Here is a 23,008-nt window from a genome sequence, read left to right as displayed (position 1 = left end):
ATTCAGGATCACTGAAGTTGCTGGAAACCATCAGTTTACGGGGCTTCCTATTCTCTCTAGCTGTGCCTAGGAAGTTGCAGGAAACAAAATAAAATGTAATCTCTATTTCCTCTTTTTGAGGCAAAAAGAGGAGGAGGTTTAGAATTCCATGAACTAAGTGATCATATTTTCCATTGAAACCTATGTTGAAAAAGAGTATTTTAGTGCTAGCACAAGGTTTTTAGACCAAAACCACACAATAACATGTTTGATCTAAGTGCAATCCTGAGGATTTACTGCAAACTTTGCAGCAAATGAAAAGCCAGAGAATATCAGCAGCAAAAAAAAAAAAAGGTTTAATTTAGTCTAGCTTAAAGGTCTGACCTAAGAATTTCAGCAGCAAGGTGTGCACTGGCCAGAAGTACTTCCTCTGCCTTGAAGCAGTGCCTGGACTCTTAGATGTGAAGACAAGGGATGTTTGGAGCTGCACACACTATTGAAATGCTTTGGCTAAACTGCTTCCAACAGCAGAGTTAGTTTGCTCAGCACAAGAATGGGTGTTGATTCAGCATTTTGTGTGCCAAGGTGACACACTGAAACTGCTCTCATTTTTCATCCCTGTTTTTTTTTTTTTTTTTTTTGGGGGGGGGGGGGGGGGGGGCGGCAGTTTTTTTTTGGTTGTGGAGTCATGCAGAAGTCCAGCACAAGAACAGAGAAAATGGTGACTGTACAGTCTCCCAAGCACTGCTGAAGCCACCTTCCACACAACCACTGCTATGCTGATCTGCTGATTTCAGTAACAGCCCCCAAAGAAACTCTGTGGTGGAGTTGGAAGGAGCCCACAGTGGCCTGCTTATCACTTTCTGCATGATTCATTAACCAGCATTATTTGGCCTGCCACATGCCCGGTTAAATTCCAGTTTAACGATATACTGTGTACTACCTGCTTTCCAGAAATGTTAGAACAGGTAAGTAATAAACCATTAAGCATTAACCAAGATGAGACAAACATGTAGCTACAGAACAGAAATTTTTTTTTTCCTAGGTCTTTGCTTATTTCCCTTTTTAAAAACGTTATGTAGTTCACTTAATGGAGCAGTCTCAATGAAGCTTAACTTTAAAATACAAAAACTGTTTTCTCTCTTTTCAGAGTTTATCAGACTACGAGCTGAGCCGATTCAAAATAATGCATCAGCCGTAAGTTCCCCATTCTTTTCTGCTTTTCCATCAAGTGACTAATGCTCTGTTGCCCTTTGACTGTTTCTCTGCTAATAAATAGGGGAAAAAGAGAATAGAAACTTTCTCTTCATGTGAAGGCCTGTAACAGATTGGAGTGGAACTTGCCTGGAATAAAGTTCCTGGAATGTTTACAAGAACCGTGGTTCAGATCAGCTGACAAAAAAGCTTTCCCTGCACCAGCTGCAGAATGATAGCCATCCTCAATACAGTCAGAGATAACCTTAAGATTAGGAAAAAAGTAGAAGTTCAACCTCTTCTGGAATACATAAGCTCTTCTCTTGCACAGTGTGCGGAGTAAATTTTTCAGAAATAGTTCATCTGCTGCTTAGATACCAATTTAAGTGATCAGATTGTCAATTCAGAGCACTGAAGACTGAAGCTTTTGAGAGGTAAAAATCTGCCCAGCAAAATGAGTGAGGTATAACAGGAGGGCATTGTATATTGCCATATGTTATAAAACAGAAACCCAAACACCTTTGTGCTCCAGGGTTAAAGTTGAGAAAAATCAGGGTCTAACCCCAAAACACTGAAGTCTCTGCTGTCAATTCAGGATAGCTTTTCTAATATTAACTGGCTCAAAAATTGCTGTAATAATGTACTAAAAGTTTGAGTAACCCAATAATACTGTATGCAGATGCTAATAACAACAAGCTATTACTACTCATTGATTACATCAATTGAGTGAACGATCTTTATACACGTGAGTGATGCATTCCATCTACTGCCATAAATACATGCAGTTTCATGCCTGTAATTTTATCTATCATTGTAATAAAATATTAAGTGAACGTAGATACAACAGATAGGAAACCATTCCAATAGCAAGTGACAGATCAGGTTCATTCAGGATATCCTTAAGGTTCAAGTATATTATTTCTCTTGTATTACTGCAGAGAAAATACTATCAGGGTGCTTTCTCAACTCAGGAAGTGTTCAGTCTAATATGGAGTGAACTGCACTCTTTTACCTAATGGTTGTTATTACCCCATGTAGCAACCTTTTCCTTCCTGGGAAAATACTAGATCTATTTACAAAATAAGATTTTTTTTGTTTTCCAAGTCCCACTCTATTGGTAAGAAGCAAGAGGAACTTGGAGGCTTTTTTACCCATTAAAATCATATTCCTATTGATAAGAATTTGATGAGAGTATAAGTTAATATTCTTCTGGGTTTGTTTTAATAATTAAATAGATGAATAAAGAAAATGTCAGAGGAGCTTCTGGTGAGGTAATTAAGTCTAATGGGACATCATTCTGACAGGAAATGTAGTGAATATGAATATAAAGTTAACCAAGAATGTGACCTCTGCTTCTGTGAGATACATGACTACTACAATATAGAAGCCCACAGAAATCTACTGAACTGAGATCAAGAGCTGTGCATGTACTAGTTTTCACATTCAAGTTTTGAATTACAGAACTGTAAACAGGAATCACAAAGATGTTTTGTAACAGGAACTCTGTTATCAAGTATAAAACAAAAGGCTAGCACAGATCAGTCCAGTGTAACAAACCGAAGTGTGTAATATGGGTGTCAAGTCTACAGCACCAATTGTTTCACACTAAGATCAGTTGCTATTATGTCTTACAAACTGCTAATACAAAATTTGCCAGTTTTCAGCAAGCAGTTTGCATGTTTTAGCTTAAGATCCTCATTGATCCATCTGAACCAGATCAACAGATTTGTTCATATAGCAGCTTCTCCACAACCAAAACACTACGGACAGATAAAAAGGAAAACTACAATTGCTAGATAAGGTAAGACCAAAATCCTGTGTTTTCTTCTGTCAATGACCAGGTCTCTACCTATTATGAAAGCTTCTTTATGGGGTTTCAATAGAAAGAAGCTGGTTTTCCTGAAGTGCTCCCATTTCCCAGTCTAGTTCTCACTAATGCAACATCCGATGTTGTTCTTCAGGTGCTCTTGATGTTCTTAAGAACTTTATGTTCTTCATAAAAAAGATTGAGTCTACAGGCTATAAATACTTTGTGAACTAAGTCATTCAGATGTTCTACATTCTGCTATGAGAGCCCACATGTGTACCCGGAGAAATCTGCATCCATACATGGACATAACTCCCTGAGTCCTTCACTACCATACAGTCACCATCTCAAAAGCATCTCTTTTCCATCTGGTCAGTATTGCACCTATTTTCCAAAGGGATAAAACAATGAAGGAAAAAAAAAAAGACAAAATGTCTTTTTTTTACACTCTGGGAAGAGTGTATTCATAGTAATTCAGTTTTGATACTGAAATAAACTGTTGCACATCAGACTTTTCATAAAGCCTTTAATTACATCCTGTTATTTCCATTAACCTCAGCTTTGACAGCTTAACAAGAGCATAATGTAAACTGACTCTCTTCAGCACTGAAAGCCACAGACAGCTTTTGAGCAGCTGCTCAGTACAGCAGTGAAATTGTCAATCTCCACTAGCATCCTACAAGTGAAAACCAATAGTGGAGGATTTCTTTTCACACTTCAGGAGATTCTGCTTTGGAATGAAACAGCAGAGCAATGAGAGACCGGTCCAGATATGCTCTAGATCTGACTGCTAAGATTACACAAGAAACTACTCTCACACGTGTCTATGTTTTCAACAGCCCTGAACTCATGTTGAAATCTTGAGTCTTGCTCAAAGTCCTTCCTCCCACTTCTGGCCCTCTTCTAGTTTTTGCTCTGTGCTCAGACTCTGCTGAAACCCTCACACTGAAAGCCTGGGGTCACTCAAAGCGCTTGCACAGTCCTCAAGATCACCAATACAAATCCACTTTAAAGATATTTCCCATGGCAGAAATCAACACCCCACTGATTATGGTCATAGGCTGATTTATTCAGTATTAAAATTTATCCCATGAACAATAGTCTATAGAATATTACTCTACATTCAGGAACACTCTTTAAGAGGGAGCAGATATCAAAATCAGCTTTGTACCACTGATACCTTAGAGCACTAGAACTTTGGTACTTTCCAGACATGCTGTCTTGCCATCTTTACTTAACATTTTAATAGGCAGTGCAGATAAGGCCAGGGCTTATAACTGTATACAGCAAAACTGACACAGAAGATGCAACTTAGTGAAATACATCCATAAATTGGAAGTACATCTTGAGAAAGCAACATAATTACAGTTCAGGCACCTCACTGTAGATAGTCCAAGTGCATCAGATGCTTCTGCAGAAGTTATTTCACAACACCCTCAGATTACTCAAGTTTCACCTTCCCAGGAAAATAAAAGGCCTCCTTTACAGCTAATGTGATGAGAAGTATATCCCAAACCAAGCTCAAAATCAATTTTACTCTCAGCCTATGAGCTCCAGAACAGTTTTCCAAAGTCAGGATGAATTCTTTCATCACAAGATCAGCCCTCTCTATCACGTGCAAATTCAGAAGCCTGTACTGACTGTGTCAGACTGTGAGGCAAATGAGAAATCTTTACAATCTGATGCACGATATCAAGACTCGAGTTTATCATTAGTATATATCAACATGCAGTTCCAGAAGATCTTGGGTGAACTGTGGTAAGGAGCACATAATTACAAGCTTTGTTTAATTATTGTGTAGGAAGCATTTGAATTCCTTTTCTCCAAATAAATATCTACCAATTTTCATGGTTGACAAAAAACATTACTTGTTTTACCAGGAATTTATGTATTAAAAAAGTATATGCAGAAAAAATTGCTACTCAAGGATCAAATAAACATCATGTAGTTAAGATTGATTTCTAGATTACTATCTAACATCTATTTTTCATTTGTTTTTAAATTTTTTAATGAGAACTCCACACTGAAATTTTTCATCCTTGCCTTCCAAGCCAAGGAAATCTCTCTGACACATATGAATAAATTCTGAATTGCAAGAGACATTACAAATCAAAAGTTTCCATAATATTGAGATATTCCACTTGAACTGGATGCACGTGCATAATTCAAACTGCAAGAGCTAGAAACATTCTACATTAACTTCACCTTCTCTCCTCCACCTGCATTCTTCTATTTCTTCATTAAGGCAGGCAAATAACCTGATGCTGAAAACTCATTTTCAGCTGTTTTTTTTTAAACAGCTGTCAACATTTAAGCTCCAGGAACAAGTTACTCTACCCATGCTCCAGGCCAATGCATTAGGTAAAAAAAAAAAGCCTGGATCCACTTTGGAGCTAACTCAGGAGAGTTTGTATGGCTAAATCTCTAGGAGCAAGGGAGTCTGATAATAATGACTAAATCTAAATTTGAAAAAATGTAGATTTGAGAGCTTGCTTTGCCACAGGCTTCTTAAGCAAAGCCAGGTGAACTGTTGCAGCATTCCTTGCTTCCTTTCCCACCTGCAGAGTGGAAATAACAGCATTTCCCTATCTCATCTCACAGTGGTGTTATAAAGGAGGAGCATCCATTGTTGTGATGACCTTACTTAAAATAATAGGAAGAACTATAAAGCTGTGCTGGAGGTGAAAGCCATAAATTGCTTTCTAAAGGCCCTATTCCCAAGCAGTGCTGCCACACAGCCACAAGAGATGCACACATCAAAGACATCAGGGTGTGCTGTGCATATGCCAAGATGACAGTGGCCAGTATTCTCATGGCTGCAACTGCCAACAGATCTCCGTACTGCCAGGACTGCTGCAGGCTGGCAGTCCAGAGAGGTGCAAGCAGTCCAAAGAGGCTCCACTGGCAGGACTGGTTCAAGTTTGCATGCAATAGAGCTTCCCATGTCTTTGTTCCACTACCTAGTCAGATGCCTGAGTACTTTTTTTTTTAACTTCTCCATGCTTCCCTAGAATCACTGTTTCAAATGCTTGCATACATAATGCATTTTCTTTTGTTACATTTTTACTTCTTTTCAGAAAACACAAGAAAATGGAAGGCATAAACATTAAGGCAACAGTAAACCTTAAGAACAAAACAAAAGGAAAGTCAGGATATAAAATAATAGGCTTCAGACAGTGCAAGCTGAAATTAGAGTAACAATTTTCTAATTTTTTGGGGGGGGTACTGACATTGTTAAATGCATTCTGAGTTAATAAATGTAGGGTGTTCAATATTTCAACTTCAAATATTTTGATCTCTTGTTTATGAATTTGAGTAACCAAAGAATTTCATACTGAGGAACTAGTATCAATAAAACCACTGAGATTTCTATGAGAACTGGGCTATTTCCTTTGCAAATAATGAAGACAAAGAGCTGTTACTGTCTCTTTGAGTGAGATGCTGTAGTACAAAAATCTCCTGATTTTGTACATTCAGACTTTCCCCACCCAAGAGAGAGCTTCAAGCTGAAAAACCATTGGTGGTAGATGACTTCTGTCCCAATACTTTAGGAGGAAAGGTTCACCCCACTCCTTGGGATATAATGTAATGGATTTTTAACTGCTCTGTTGCCCTTAAATACCAATGCTGACTTAGGCTGAATGTTTTATGTCTAAATACATAGCTTTATCTCCTTGCTTTCAGTAGTTCTTGGTGTAGTTTAAATGCCACTTTAAAAATCACCAATTATTCTCAAACTGGAAGAGCCCAGGGATGCAAAGTCAGAAAACATGTATTCATAAAATGATCTCTTCACAAAAATGGCATCTAAAAGAGACCAGAAGAGGTTCCCAGTATCTAATCATTCCAGCATTATATTCATTGTAGCCATATATGCTCCAAAGGGGAAAAAAATACTAAGTATTTTTATATACTATACTTGTGTGAATTTGACATTAAACCAAATTTTTGTCTGTTATTTACAGAAAACCTAAAGCTCTACTCAGGTATAATTGATTTAGAGACAGAATATCACACTCCTCCTGTAGCAGAAAGGGGGCAATAGACACTTGCATTATAGCAATTCCTCTTCCATCCTGCCATGATACTTCTGCATAACACAGTTGTCTGAGAAGAAGATGCCCTTACAGCTCAGTAGCATGTTTTGTTCCCAGGTCTGCTAAAAAAAAGATCACTTTCACTCTTGTAATGAGACTGCTCAACATGCTGTCTTGAATCCAAAGCCAGACAAAACTCTTAAATGATTTTTGAAGTGTTTTGCCAGAATTTAACAGTGGAAGAATTGAAAGATTAAGATCATGGTATTAAAAACCTTGTGGCACCATCACAGGCAGCATGGTTTTGAACCTGAGATCACAGTCTTCCCCCTCTCAGGTGCCCAGTTTACATCAGTAAAAGTACAGAACACAGGCAGAAAAAAAGACAAATTCCAGTTCTGTGAATCCGTAACTGGGTGTTTTTCTTCATTCCAAGGAAATCCAAGCCAGCCTTCTAGCCAAGCTTTACAGTATTTCTGAAATTTGCTAGAAGTTCATGTTAGTTTCCCTTGCCAAAATATGCTGCCCAGCATTTAAGTAAAAGGACATTTGATATTTTTAGATGAATAGTGAATTCATTTTATGCAACTGTTTTATATTGAAAACAATGTATCAAGAAAATTACACATGGGAGAAAATATTTCTGTATATCACATTCTCGTAAGTCTGTAACCCCACAGAAAACTTCTATACAAGTCTTCTTTATTAGAAAGACAGAAAGACTCAAGGTACATTAATGGTGTTCTAGGCAGGACAAAAACTAAACCCAGTAAAGCAGCCATTTTGGCTAGTAGTGAGTCCAGCTGAAGAGCAGTATGTATCACCTTATATTCAGCCCTGTACTGCATGGCTTTTAGATATTGACCAGGTTCCCTCCTGCCAGTCCAGCATTGCTTGTAGTTCACAATCAGAACAGAGTCAGAGCAGCAGTATTTAGGCAGCAACCTTACCTGTCCTGCAGCATCCTTTAAAGTTTTAAATGAAGAATATTCTAAGCAAACATGATGCCTAAAAGCCCTTACTGCAGTGGCCTTTCTCACAACACAATTTCATCAGCTGTAGTTGTATCAGGGATACTAAACAAAGCTCATGGGAAGTAGCCATCATTACAAACTAGTCTTTGTTACTAAAAAGATGTATCCTGAAACTACATTTGACAGAGCTTATAGAGGAAAAAGAAAAGTGACACCTGTATACAAGAACCTGTGATTCAGAGCCTGCAAATGAAATAGCAATTCCATCTTTCAAAGACAGATACACACAATAGCAATACCGTTCTCTGAGAAGTTGAAAATATAGAATATTATTTGTTTGAATTCTGGTATCCAGATATCTGCTGGAGTCTTACAGTTTTCCAAATAGCAATGGAAGTAATCGCCATGGTACAGTGTCACAGCTGTGGTTAGATTGAAAATAACCTGGGAATATTTTCTTCTGGTTTTGTGGATCATATTCCTGCCCCTGGACACTGTAGAAAGAAGTTAGAATGAAAGGTTTTCTTTATGTATGCACTGCCATTAGCCAGAAATACTCGTGTTGCAATGATGATGAGTATCTCAGGGTTACAGACCTGCTGTACCACAGAGGAAAAAGCACATTAACTTAAAATTAGTGTTGGAGTTCTTCCTCTGTAATGAAAAATGCATCCAAAAAGTTCAATAAATAAAATAATTGAGAAAGGTTGGGAAAACAGCAACAAAAGTCACATTTCCAATCAAACAATAAATGTAGTCTAATTGATATCAGTTGGTATCATCTGGAGTTCATCAGAGCTCTATCTAATGAGATAAGAATGACAGAGGAAACTCAATTTTCTCCTGACACCCCGACGCCTGCCACAGAAATCAGTCTGAAGCTGTGTGAATATCTTGCATGGCACATTTTTTCCTCCCAATGTCAGTTAGGAAAATCCAGAGAGAGGTGCACAGGTTGCAGACTCAGCTGACACTACACAGATAATATATAAACCAGCACGAGCCTAGAATGGTCTCCAGATTCTCATCCACTACTTTCTTTTCAAGAGCCTGTTCAGGACAACTTCTGAGTTAAAAAAAATTAAAATCAGTAAACCTTGGACAACTTCCCTCCATAGTACCCTACTATGATGTCCAGCTATCTATGAGATGCTGTTTCTGATGGAGTTACTGTAACATGATAGCAATGTTTCTTTGGTATTGGAAATGGTCATTTTTAAGGAAGTTAAGCAAACCAGATCATAGGTTTTTTGATATAATAGTGACATGGTGCTAAATAATACTATATGTCTGTTAACCCTCTTTCAAGAGGGAGAGTTGATCAGCCTATCAGGAAAAAAAAAAGCAAAAAGTGGTCCAGTTGAAGGGAGAACCTGGTTCACTATCAGTCAACTCACTCTCACCAGGCTGTGGCAGAAGTAGAGACATTTATCTTTTCGTATTCTCAAACAGAAACAAAGCATCAGTTACAGAGCAACTAAAGTTGGATATCAAAAATAAGAAAGCAAAACAAAACTAAAAACAAGAAACCAGTGAGGTCACCTTTTGAACACAGAATGAGCTTTCCATGTTTGTACACAAAGGCAGAAGCAGAACCAAGCAGAACCAGCAGTGGAAGCTGTTGCCTGACTCACAGACCAGTTCTTCATTGTAATTGTGTGCCTGGACAGGATCTTCTGCCTCCACCCTGGCCGTTAATTTGCTTTGCTCTTCTCTATTACAAGGCTGTACTCAGACCACACAGAACAGGTTGTTGTAGTTTCGATTCACTGCTCTTTCTTCCCTTTTAGAAAATCATATTTGGTAGTCAGAAGGCACTGCACCTGAAACTCAAAACTCAGAAGAAAATAACTCCTGGCTCATTCAAGCAATGAAGTGTGAAGAACTGCTTATATATAATCTCATTTTAGTAGAACTCCACATGTGCCCAAGCTCAAATGCTGCACAGAAATCAGAGCAGATGCCTTGTCTCACTTTTCTCTAAGTCTCCTAACACAAGTGTCTTTTTTTTTTAAAAAGAATACATACAGTTTTTTAAACTATAGTGTGCTATCAACATATACCTATGCTGACTGTAGGAGAGATGCACTGTTCTTCTTACTTTACACTAGCCTCTATAAAAACAAGGGAAAATGTTTTCTTGCTTCTGTGCAAGCATGCAGAGCTTCATTCCCAGTTTCCCTGCTTGTGCTGTGATGGCAGGTGGTCTATGCAGTACTTCGAAGGTGATGAAGACATGTATTAAACCCAGTCATTTGGACTTGGATGAATTCAGAAGTGAGAAGATGCTAAAAAGTTGAGATAAGATACTAGGCCATGAAAACAGCACTATATCAAAACTTGAGAGTGAGCTAGACAAGCAGGCTAGAGAAGTAACAAGATAAGCAGCAAGGAGAAGTTACAGACAAGAAAGCCTGTTGCAGCTGCAAGCCAGACAGTTGGTGCCTACAGAAACCAGTCACTTGGAACAGTCTCAGGAAGGTCAGTGCAACGCAGCTGGGCTGGCAAAAGATGAAGTGCAAGTGGTAAGAATCACACCACAGTCCTTTAAGCAATATAAATGCAAGACCTGAAACCCAACAGGCAGCACAGCAACTGGTGGAGGCTCAAAAGAATTACTAAACTTGCCAAAAACATTTCAATTTGCTGCAGGCAAACTTAGAAATCATGTAAACAAACACCTCTCTACTAGCACCTTCCTCAAACTCTTTCCAACAGCGATGCTGATGTGAAGAATAAGGAAACACCATAAAAACAACGTGGACACTAACACGAGGGTATTGATGCACACAATAGATGGCATTAACTCTCCTTCAACACTTGCTTCAGAGCAACGGGGATCTCTGAAGATAGATCCCACATGGTCACCTATATACAGACAGTACCACATTGCACATATGGAGGAAATTTGGATTGATTCCCAGACCACATCCGTGCTGGTTTTCTCTAACTTCCAGCGCTTCAGAGAAGCTGTACACTCACTGCATAGGTACTGAAGATCCAGCACAAAGCAAAGCTGCTGCTCAGCTGCCAAGGAAGGAAAGCAGCATTGCTAGACATAGCACATGACCTGAAGAACCTTGGGTACTCCTCATTCTGGAGAGCGCTCAGCCCAGCTCTGGCACTGTCCTCCACCACACAGGGTAAACAGACTTTGATGTTACACTCTTGGTGCTTGTTCATAGTTCTTAGAGGTAAAATTTAGTTGTGCTGTGATTTCTTTAAGAGTTGAAGTGTTTTAAGGCCAGAGTACAGCCAGTCACTGCACAGTAGCACAACCTTCTCTGTAAACTGCTAAAGCTTAGGACTACTCAGACCACCTCCCTCAGGTTATTTCACTTATCTTTTGGAGGGCAGACAGAAAGGGCATTCCCCTGAGCTGAGAGGGGCTCCAGTCTCCTGTCCAAACCTATGTTGGTCTGGTCTGAGACTGCTGTTAAAAATGATAATGGAACAGTACTATTCCCCTGCACCTGATATCACTGTACATTTTAGGTGGCCTCCCTTGATGGGGCATTAAGTCTTAGTTTCTTCTTCATAATTCTGGTACTTAGCTTCTCCAGGCACCTGCTACCACAGCTCTGTCATTTCTCCTATTGAGTTCCTTACTGATCAGTTTCACAGCTTTTTACTGTTTTACAAAGCTCACAGAGTACAGACAGTAACCAAAAAATACTTCACCATTTCAGTTAAGTTGCCTTACCAGACATTCCATAAAAGTCATCAGATCCTCTAATAAATCCCTGATCGAGCTGATATAATCAAGTAAATTTAGCAGTAAATACCTTATTGCATTCCTTTGGCTTCAAGCAATAATATTCTGAAGAAATGTGAGGAAATACAAGACACATCCTTGCTTTTCTGAGAAGGATTTATTAATGGATAAAATCATAGAAGTAACAGGATTGTTTGTATTGCCTGAAGTACTGCTGTATTCCTTTCACATTACAAGTACAAATAACATTTAAGAAATAATTCATAGCTAGATGCTTACCTAGCAAATCTCTTTTTTTAAAACCAACATATAGCCCACAAGTAGGTAGGCTTAAATATAATCTAGAAAAAATAGCAAAGAAATTCCTACTTATATGTATAACTGTAATATAGTTTGCAGAGTATACAGAACAGAACACTGGTGTCTGGGAAAGCAGTACGTCACATACAGATAAGTGTACCAAAACCATCTTGAAGTAGATCCTCATGGCATAGCTCCAATAGATACCAGGGCAGGCTTAGAATCTTTTCTATAACACTCAATTCTAATATTCCTGTATGGCACCCCATTCCAGTCTAGTATTCTTGTGTATTTGTTACTTCCATTTAAAGTAAAGCAACATTAAGTCAGATCGAAGATCTAACTCATATGACTTTTGTGGCATTAGACAACACTAATGGCCTAAGGAAGAAGAAAATAATGGAGCAAACAAGTGTGGGTGGCTTCATCTGCATATGTATAGATAACTGGTACATCAATAGCTAGGTTACTGTAACAACCCAATGGAAAATGCTGAAACAAAAATGCAATACAATGCTACTGCATTCTTATCTCATGACCAACAGAAAAATTTTCCAGCATAAACAATACAAATAATACATTCCTTGTCAATAGCTTACAATAACAAATAGAGTCTAGTTTTCACTCATCAGTTTACTTATTAACACTGATTTGTTGATAAATACAGTGCTCTCTCAAAATTACTGCAGCAATAGCAAACAGGACAATTTCAGATGTGTAACATTCTTATGTTCTGGTATAATGCTATAACATAATGAAAAGTACAGCAGTAATGGCAGAGTAGCAAAGGCCTAGGCTACAGCACAGAAGAACAAGCTCAAATACAACAACCATACATACAGAAACACAGGAAGAATATCTACTTACCTTTGGAAGGCTTCCAGTAGACAGAGAACTCCAGCAAAACACCTCTGCCTCCACTGCCAACCCTTAAATGAGGTCTGGGAGGGGTGGATCCTGGCTCCACTCCTTCCGGTCAATCAGGTACATTGCATGCACCTGAGCTCCCCTGGGTTGGACCTGCTTTCCCACCAGGTGCTAAATCACTGCTTCAGGCCATGACTCAGCACTTCTGCTGCACCTGGGCAGGGCTCTACAACATAGAGAAGGTTTAGGTACCCAAGTCCATACTGCAGGCATTGGTAAAATCCACTAGCATTCAGAAATGAAAAGCCTCATAAAATTATCATCCGTGTGTATTATTTCTAAAATACCCAGCTAGGACCTATCTTTAATCCCCCCAAAATGATACTGTAATTTCCTCAATGTAGTAACCTTCCTCTTGTTCTTTACTAGAACAAAATGGGTTGATAGTTGGATTGGATGACCTTAGTGGTTCTTTTCCAGCCTTAATGATTCCATGATACTATTCTATGAACATCAAATAATGAAAAATGATAAATGTTTATGAATAATACTATCATATACAATATTATGAATAATCAAATTTATATATGGTTCTCTTTAGATGTAGATTTCTATCATATTTTCATTCCTCTGTAACATCTCCTCACGTTCTGTCTCCAGATTTCAAACCCAACAGGATAACCAAAGAAAGTGGGAAAAGTTATTCTGTTTCTGAGACTTTTCTGAGTAATTTAGAAATACACCAACTATTTTCTCTGACTGTATGCACTACGGACCAGTACAGGAGAGAAGCAGTTTAAAACACTACTGTTTTTTCAGCATCTTCCAGGTGGCAAAGACGTTACAATACATATCAACAGTATGTATCAGTATGTACAGTATACAAAAGTAACCTTATTTTGAGGCATTCCTTTAGGGCAAGCTTTTGTCTGTGCAATTATACAGAGTGATTTTTTGTCAGCAGAGATGCAAGCGTATTTAGGCCATTAACAGCATATATGTGAACTCTGACTGGTGCTTAAGGAGACCTGAAGGAAGGACTGCTGGGCTGCCAAGGAGCCCATGCCACTGTAGCTTCAGTTCCATGGTGACACTTAGAGCCAAGGGAAAGCTGGCCAGCTGTGAGCATCTCCACTGCAGTCACTTGTTAGTTAAGGTTGGAGGAGGATAAGATTTGCAGACCAAGCAGCAGCACTGCTCTTCAGAAGCACTTTTCTTCCCCAAAGCTTTTAGATGGCTCTAGCACAGGTCACTGCCTCCAAGGCAATCTGGCCTCCAGCACTTTCACGAAATAATTAGTCTGTCTGAAGGAGCAAGTTTTGTTTCTGTGCATGTGGAACAGATGATGGTAAAAAGGAAAAGCAGAAGTGCAGCTTTTCACACAGTGAGTTTGTCCCCAGGGAAATAATACACATGTTCTCCACAGGTGCTAAAATAACTTTGCTCAGAAGCCCCTTCATGAGAAAATCCTACTGAATTTACTGATTTCACAACTTTGCCTACGCCATAGTACGTCTGTTTCCTCCACTGAACTTAAAGGCAAATCCACATCCACCCAATTAAACTTATAGTTGCATTTTCAAATGCATCCTCTACTACTGTAATTATTGGAACAACTTCAGTATTGGCATCGGTATTTAGTATCTAAATTGATAACAAACTTAAGCTTTAATTCTGGGGCTGTTGCTAGGAATCTTTCAAAATTAACACTGTGGCATTGAGCTATTTAACCCACAGCAAAGAAATTAAAATGTATGAAAATGAATATTGTTTAAAAATTCTTGGAACAGTAGTGTTCCTTCCTCTCATCTGCTAAGACACAACTGTCCGTTAGTGTCTTTTCCTACGTAAGAAGTAACATTCTTTAGTTTAAAACAGTTTATCAACGGTCTGAATGTAGAAAAAAAAAATCATTCAAATTGTCTAGATGGCGAGAGCCTGAGAGCAATGCTTGGAAAAAAACAGAGATGTATTATTTTAAGCATGAAGCAGCAGTGTGTTCAACTGATTATAGCAGTCAGAAAGTAATAAATGCATAGAAAGTCATGAGAAATCATGTTCCATAAAGTCATGGTTTCCAAACACCAGCCATAGGACACTAAGCGGTAAGTTAAGTAGGCAGCGCATCAACTGAAATAGAAATCAAGGGGAAACAAAACTATGTCTAAAGTGGCACTGTTTTAGACAATAGGGTTTGAGTAGTCCTTTGGCACAGCGTCAAGTGCCACAAATTTGCATTCAGATCCAGATGATCAAGCACAAAACCCACCCGGGAAGCACGTGACAGTCTAGTGCTAAAGGCATTATTTCCCCTTCTCTCTCCATCCCCACTGCATGTTGCTGGCACAGCTTGCTAAGGATATTCTGAAAGCAGAAGAGACCAAATATGTACAGAATTCTTTAAAATAGCAAGCCCGCAACATTGCTACGGATTCCAGCTCAGAATCAGGTTTTATGAATTTGGATTATTTTCCAATTCAGACAGAGGTGGGAGCAACTTCGGCTATTTTCACTCACTTCCACAGCCTTTAAAAAAGACTTGTAGTACTTATTTTCTGACTTTCATGTAAGCACAAACTGACTGAGCCAAATTCCTCTGACTTTCCACATTTACATTCACATTATGCTGTTTCAATGATTGGACCTTTAATGCTACCCCAGTAGTTGCACAGAGTTCAGATAGATTCAGATTTTGAATAGAGGTCTTTACATATGAATAAACCCTCTTTCTGAAGCAATTATCACAGTTTGAGGGAGATATAGGAAGTGAGAATTACCTCTAAGATAGATGACATCAAGACAGTAACATCAGGCAGGGATTTTGAAGCGATTCTCCTTCTTCATTTTACATTATTCAGGAAAGCTTACATTGTTGCTCTTTTGTCAAGAATTCCTGAAGAAAAAGCCAAGCCAAAACTCAATAAGTTGTCCTTTAAAGAGTTAAATCATCAAATCATACAATCGTAAATGTGCATTATCTTCTGATTTCCCATAAGTGGTGAAGTCAATATGAGCAAATGCACTACTGCTGAGCAGGACAGGCTGCGTATTTCATCTGAAGAATTCTTTCCTACAAAGGACAGTTGCCATCTTGACTTCTGAGTATCTGAGAATACTGTTTGGCACAATCTTCTTTATTAATGTTGGGGACAAGATTTTACTAATTGAGAAGGGGTTAGGAAATGGGTTTTCAAACAAGACAGAAAGAAAAAGTGAGTCTTATATGATCATGTTACAAATAAAATTGAAACCCAATTATCAAACTAATTGCTTACTTCAAATTGTGCTTCTCAGCTATTTAATATACATGGAAGGCACAAGATTGTATCTGTGAGCATTAATATAATCTGTAAAAAATATTTTCCTCTTGAAATAGTCATGCATAGCTCACTGAGATTCTTTGATGCAGCACTGTCTTCTTAAAGCATTTAAAATAAACATTAAGAAGATTTTCTGCAAATTGATGTCTAAAATTAATCTATTTGCAGTTATTTTTATTCACCTTCCAATTGTTATTTTTTATGCTACATGATACAGTTTACAGTACTCAGCTTGTACTTGTGAAATGAAAAACATTTTCATTTCATTTTCATTACAACATGAAAACATGTAAAATCATAGACGAACAGAAATGGCAGCTTACAGCTAAGGCTTTTATCTATATACTGGCTTGGACTTCTCATGCTGTCTCTGCATCCTGATTGCCCACCTGTCCTGTGTGCCACAGCTCCTTCAGGAGACACATTCCTAGGGTTTCTCATTACAGACAAAGCTATGTGTAGATGCTGTTGCATCACTGAGCTTCATGCCATTATGCAAGCAGGATGTGGCTTCAGCTGCGGACCAAGATCATGAACTCAAACAGGCTTCTGGGTTCCCTAGGATAAACACAGTCATAATCTGTAATCCACACAAAGACAATGACTTGAATGGTCTCCCCAAAAAGATGTTACCATCAAAGTTTGAGAATTTAAAAGGAAGAAATGTACAGCTAATATTTTATATACTGTTTATTAACATATCAGCAGCTTCAGCAGGAATCCCTGAGAAAACCAGAGTCATCATACAAACCCTATACTGGAGGAAATTGAACTAGACAGCATTAACTTCAGTGGAAATCAGAAAAAGCAGCCATCAAAGGAATCAGTCAGAAACCTTCAGCCAAGAAAACCATCAGCATTGTCAGTGATAGTAATCGCACTCTGGCTTTTGCCTAATGGTTTCTCTGTAATGATTAGCTCTGGATGAAGGTACTTGTTCTGACCTAGGAACACCACTTCCAGAGGATTCGAATGCTTCAGACAAGTCTTAACAATCACAGAATCATAGACTACCCCAAGTAAGAAAGGGCTCAAGAGGATCACTGGGTGGCTCCACACAGGACCACCCAAAATTCAAACCTTGCATCTGAGAGCATTGTCCAAATGCATCTTGAGCTCCAGCAGTTCAGGGTCATGTCCATTGCCCTGGAGAGGCAGTTCCAGTGGCCAACTGCTCACTTGGTGAAAAACCTCCTAATTCCCATCCTGACCCCCCCCCCCCCGACACAGCTCCATGCCATTCCCTCAGATCCTGTCACTTTGCAGAGAGCAGAGCTCATCACTACCCCTCTGCTCCCTGTGAGGAGCTGTAGGCAACTGTGGGACCTTCCCTCAGCCTCCCCTGCTCTGGGCTGAACAAACTCAGAGGCCTCAGCAGCTCCTCATGCACCTTGCCCTCCAGATCCTTCACCACCTTTGTAGCTCTCCTTTTATATGCTATCTAACAGTGTTATGTCTGTTTTATTGTGGTGCCTAAAACTGCACACACCACTGGAGGTACTCAAGTACAATAGGGTATATAAAGCTGGAGCCCGGTGTAAACAGGAAATATCAGGCCATTTACAAATTTTGACCAAACGAAGATACAGTACTCATAGTTCCAAAGTCCATTGCACCAACTCTGGATTTGACTATGCTTTCATTATCTCATGGGTCCTAAATAGAAAGCAGAACATTCCGCCAGTGAGGCAGCACATACAGGGAATGAGCAGGGGGGAAAAAACGGCAAAAAGTAGCACAAAAATATGAAAGATACATAAGTTGGTCTTTGAAATCTTTTCATTTTAGAGCATAAGAGGAGAAGTACACAGTCATATTGTGAGAGGGTGAAGGAGACAAACCCAGACTAAGCCACAAAGCTTGCAGTGATGAGGAAATGATGTTGCAACAGTCGGTAGCATTTAGATAATCTGCCCCAACATTAAGAAGGTTTTCCCCAGAGTTTCAATGGCATTTTGAGCATCAAAAATAAAAAACTATGCATGTTCTGAGCCATCTTGCCGTGGGAATTTACTAGTAAATCTTACATTACCTGTATTGAGAAATGGAGCTAAGAATTCACCCTGTATGTTTGCAGCCGTACACAGGAAAATGAAGATACTGCTGACTACCTAACCTCAAAAAAATGGCAGACCCACGTGAATGCAGGTTCTTAAAACATTAAAATACCATTGAGCTGAAGACTTTGAGGTGGCTATGCCACCCTACCATCCCCACTGGCCCCATATATGCCAGGAAGCATGGAGGTGGCACATGCATCCCTCAAAACAAATTCCCCTCTGCCACAACCAGCAATCACTGGTTGCGGTGAGAAGGGTTTCATGTTAATCACCATTATGGCCAAGATGCCACTCACATGGTAAAAGAAATTCCAGTTCCTCTTTGGCATTCTCCAAATGAGCACTTTGCATCAGAGTGGTCCAGTTGCCGGGGTTACGACTACAAAAATAGTATGACTTCAGGCCTTGCAGGTTCCTGGAGCCAAGGCAAGAGTGGTCCTGCCTCCCTCTTTCAAGGTGACGAGCAACCATGAAGGGAGGGAAGAGTTGCCCTGTCCCAGTGGTCTGCAGAAAAGATTGGTTCTGTAAGGACTACATAGAAACCCTCACAACCACAAACATTGTCAGTCCTAGTATGGGCCAGAAATCTTGACTTCAAAACTTCAGCTGGGCTAAAAAAGAAGCCTATGGCTGTTTGGAGGAGCTTGGGTGTGTTCTTTATTTAGGGTTTTTCTCCAGTGGTTGTTGTATCTTGTTCCACCCTGAGAATCCTTCCAGTACTGGGGTAGATGGCCAGGTAGGCTGATCAGGAGGCAGACCAGAAATAGCTAAGTAGGCTCTGGCCATTTCCTGGTGGGGTTACAGAGTTTAGATCCAAACGTTATTGACACATGCATACATATAAATTGGGGAAGATGAGGAATTTCACTGTAGCTAGAAGGGAATTCTTTGACATTTAGCAGTGGGTGACTTCCTTCTCTCAGTTTCAGGACTTAACTTGCACTTGGCTCTTGCACATTTTCCCAGGAAAAGCATATTCCAAGATTGCCAGGAGAAACTGCTTTCTCTCAGTTGCCATGGGTTTGAGATAACTGTGTGATAACATACGTGCTTTCTCAGGAGGAAGAGGGAAATTTATTCTTTGTCTATGTTCTTCATGAGCAAAGAGGCAGCCTAGACCACATAGCCTGGTACTAGAGGCTTCTGCTAAGTCTAGGGCAGGACTCTTCTCCCCAAGAATGCATCAGTACATCTTGGTGGGAGTGGATATAAAAGGAAATAAGATGTGCCGTGAGTGAGTTATTCAGAGGGACATGCCCTGGGAGACTAGTCAGAATAATAGCTAGTAGGTTGATTTGTTTTTTATTGCTCTTAGGCTTTGCTGTGAGCTCTTCACAGATATTAAAGTGAGGCAGAGCTGTGTGTTGGGCGAGGTGAGCATGGAATAAACAAACCAGCTGAGGTACTGACCCATGGACAGGCCTCATGGCAGATGGCACAAAATCTCATGAATAAAAATTGTGCAATAGGGACTTCCTTGGGAGTAACTTCTTGGCAGCAGTACCATTTTAAACAGTCACACACCCTCCTTCTCCTGCCCCATGCTGCATCTTGACAAACATCTGTGCACTGAACCATGTCAAGGCAAGGAATGCAGCTAAAACCAACCTTTTTGTTACATTTTCTAGATCATTTGTAGAGGACATCTTCGCTGCTCCATTTCACTGTACAGTTACACAGACACTTGTGCCAGCAGAAGGTAGGGCTGAGAGATAAGGGATAAGGGTTGGACCTGAGGGTTGCCCTGGGATGAGACTTCAGCAGTGGCACCTTCCCAGGAGTAGTGATGCCAAGACAGGGGGGAAAGCATTGAGCACTGTAGAGCATTAAAACTAAACCCATGAACTGATGAGTCATAGAAGACTCATAGAAGACGTAGTCAGGAAGAGATGAGGTGAAACCAGTGCACTTAGTGACTGAATGGCAGGGACCCATAAGGGGAAGGACTCCAGTTTGGGATCTCTATGATAGCCAATTGCTTCTAAGGGCCTGCTGAGCAAGCTTGTATTTCCATATATGTTTAGATATAGCAGGAAGATTATATAAGCAAAAAGCAAAGTGCCACTGCACCTGATTTACATCTATTTTTTCACATAGCCAGAGTGCAACCTTGATTTTCAAAACAACTCTTAGACAGTAAAAAGGCATCCAGTAAAGACATCCAGTTTGTAACCAGATGTGATGTGGTGTGGAATTCCACAGATGTGTGTAGTAAGAAACGCTCAATACTATTATGTTATTACTTAAAGCCTGTTAAGTTTGTAAGATACCCCAAAGAGTAATTCGTTCATTAAGGGCCCTCCGTAGAGAAGTACCGTATGCAAATTTCCAGAGACACTGTGTTGAGGGCTCAGAGACCAAAGGCATCAGCTGTGCCAAGATCAGAACAATGCTGCTAGCAAAGACATACAAGCTCATGGCAGACTGTTTCCCTGCAGTCACCCGTGCCAACCATGGAAGCACATTTTGTCACTGCATCATTCACAAGAAAAAAAATAATCAGTCCAGTCTAGGAAACATCCAAGAGGAAACATCCAAGAGAACATCTGGCTCAAGTGTCAGGAGAATCTCCCCAAGAAATACCTCCCAGTGTCATCAAAACATATTGTACCAACCAAAACACATTAGTGTAATTAAATGTACATTTCAGAAATAACGAGGATCATAGATAAATAAATAGATAAATAAATAAGTAGGTTTCCTAAGACCTAGACCAGCCTTAGCTTTTAAACTAAGCCATAGAGAGGCCAAAGATACAGAAAGAAATGACTGGCAACCGTACGTAAGGTACAGAATTCAAGTCCATCCATCACAGCTTCAGGACAAAGCCTGAGCATGACTACCTGCTTATACCGACCCTCAAAAATAAATCAGCTGCCTGTAACATCACCTTTAAAGAGGAAAAAATGGCTGAATCAAATCCAGACTAAATCCAGGCTGAGGTATATCAGAGCCTTTAAACACAGACCGCCTGGTTACATTTTGGGTGGGAATGGCTTCACCCTGTGCTGCTGGAAGAATCAGGGTATAGTTTAGAAGAAAAATCTCTTTTCCTGGTAGTGATATCCAGAAGGATGGGAAGCCACACGGTGATATCTAGTTTTGTTGCAACACCTTCGGGAAGGGACAGGTCCCCACAGCAGCACGCCGTGGGGATCATCTCCACTGGGAAGAGGGGTGAGGAGCAGAGGGAAACCAGGTCCCCGCAGCCCCAGTCCCCGCGCCGGGCCGACCAGGCCAGTAGGAGGAGCGGAGCCCATCTCCGGAGGAATTCACACCTGTGCGCGCCGCGGGCCGGGCGGGGGCGGGCCGGGAGGGGACGGGCCAAGCGCTCCAGCACCGGGTCCGTGCTCTGCGTGCGCCTGCGGCTGGGACAGGGAGAGGCTTCAATACCCGAGCACCGCCGCGGTTGGGTTCTGAGGGTAGGGAAGTTCTCGCTGTGCTTATTGCGGGGCACCGGGAGGAGCGTGGCCGCGCCCTGCGGGAGCAGCGCGGAGCATGGACAAGCTGAACAAACTCGCCGTGCCAGCCGGGGAAAAGTTCAGGTAGGGGTCGGTCCCAGCTCGCTCCCCTCCAAGCGCTGGGGGGCGGTGCGGGGGCTCCTGCGGGCACGGGGCGCGGATTGCCACGGCCGTCAGGGCACTGGCGGGGATCCCGGAGCGGCCCCGGGAGTTGACGGCTGCCGGGCGGTACGGGGAAGTGCGGGGCGTAAATACGGCTCCGCGGCGGTTGGTCGGCCGCGGGTTTCAGAGCAACAACGCGCCGGGTCTGCTCCGTCTGTAAGGAACAAGGAAACATTTTAAAAGTTCTTGTTTTCAGCGTTTTGAGAAAATAGTCCGTAACTCAATAAGGTGTACGAACCCAGTGGGAATTAGGAAGATTGGATTCGTTGCTTAATAGTTTAATCGGTGTTGTGTGAACTTGACTCTGAGCTGAGCTCTGTGATGTTTCCTGGTCTTCGAAAGATCTGGTAGAATAGGGGGATCTGAAATGTGGGGAAACCTCCGAAGTGAAGAAGAATAACTTTAAATACGGGATTTGAGAGGGGAAAAATGCAGAAGCCAGTCATTACTGGAGTATTTTTAGTGTGCCTGCTTTGATGTGCTGGTGGAGCTGGTACCTCAAGGCTCTTTCATCATGACTGTTTTCCTGAGTAGTTAAAGAAGTCCTGTTTCAGATTAAGGTCACAGAAACTTTTTCCTTTTTTTTTTTTTCTTTTTTTTCCCCCATGATAAAAATACTAAAAGCGTGTTTGTTTTCTGAAACAACTCCTATTTAAGCATAATAATATTCATTATTTCATAAACCATTTGCAAGTGCCTCTCGCTAGAAGACTTTGTGCAAGTTCAAATATTTTCTTGTAAAGCTACTCATGATACATTTCTTGCTGTGTATCCTCTCCATACAGTTGAAACACTGGGGAGTGTACCCATAGAGCTACAATGATCCTATGTTCATCAGCCTGGCAGACTGCACCCTACAGCCTGAGCAAGGTCTCAGGATGGAGGAAATAAGACAGTGACCTTTTTCAACGTTCACCATTTATCACTGATCTAAAATGGTTTAAATGTTGCCGGGGCTCAATATTGGTCTCGTTTAGCTATCTCAAAATAATGAGCCATGTGATGGAAAACTTGATGCCATCAAGACAGTTACCAGTATTTAAAGAAATTGAACACCCACTTTCCTCTGTGATAAAACCATAGCCAGGTTGTATCTTCTGCACCTTTTGCATATGCTTAAAATAAGATTAAC

The 23,008-nt window shown here is 40.5% G+C and overlaps 1 protein-coding gene across 15 annotated transcripts in view; it reads left to right on the top strand.

Annotated features, from left to right (window-relative positions):
• SH2D6 (SH2 domain containing 6) overlaps window positions 1–23,008 on the top strand; it is a 96,117-nt gene that overhangs the window by 32,256 nt on the left and 40,853 nt on the right. For 11 of the 15 annotated variants that reach the window (XM_046942733.1, XM_046942732.1, XM_046942731.1 and 8 more), the window contains one exon: window positions 1,130–1,176. In XM_046942733.1, coding sequence (XP_046798689.1) covers window positions 1,130–1,176 — 47 coding nt within the window. Of the gene's footprint in view, window positions 1–1,129; window positions 1,177–21,607; window positions 21,799–23,008 lie in introns of those variants that run through there. The other 4 variants (XM_015288574.4, XM_040702276.2, NM_204908.2 and 1 more) reach the window with 1 other exon arrangement.

The sequence above is a fragment of the Gallus gallus genome, chromosome 6 (genome assembly GCF_016699485.2).
Source record: "Gallus gallus isolate bGalGal1 chromosome 6, bGalGal1.mat.broiler.GRCg7b, whole genome shotgun sequence".
NCBI classification, from domain to species: Eukaryota; Metazoa; Chordata; class Aves; order Galliformes; family Phasianidae; genus Gallus; species Gallus gallus.
The sequence above is the reverse complement of the archived record's forward strand: the minus strand, read 5'-3'. Positions and strand labels throughout refer to the sequence as shown.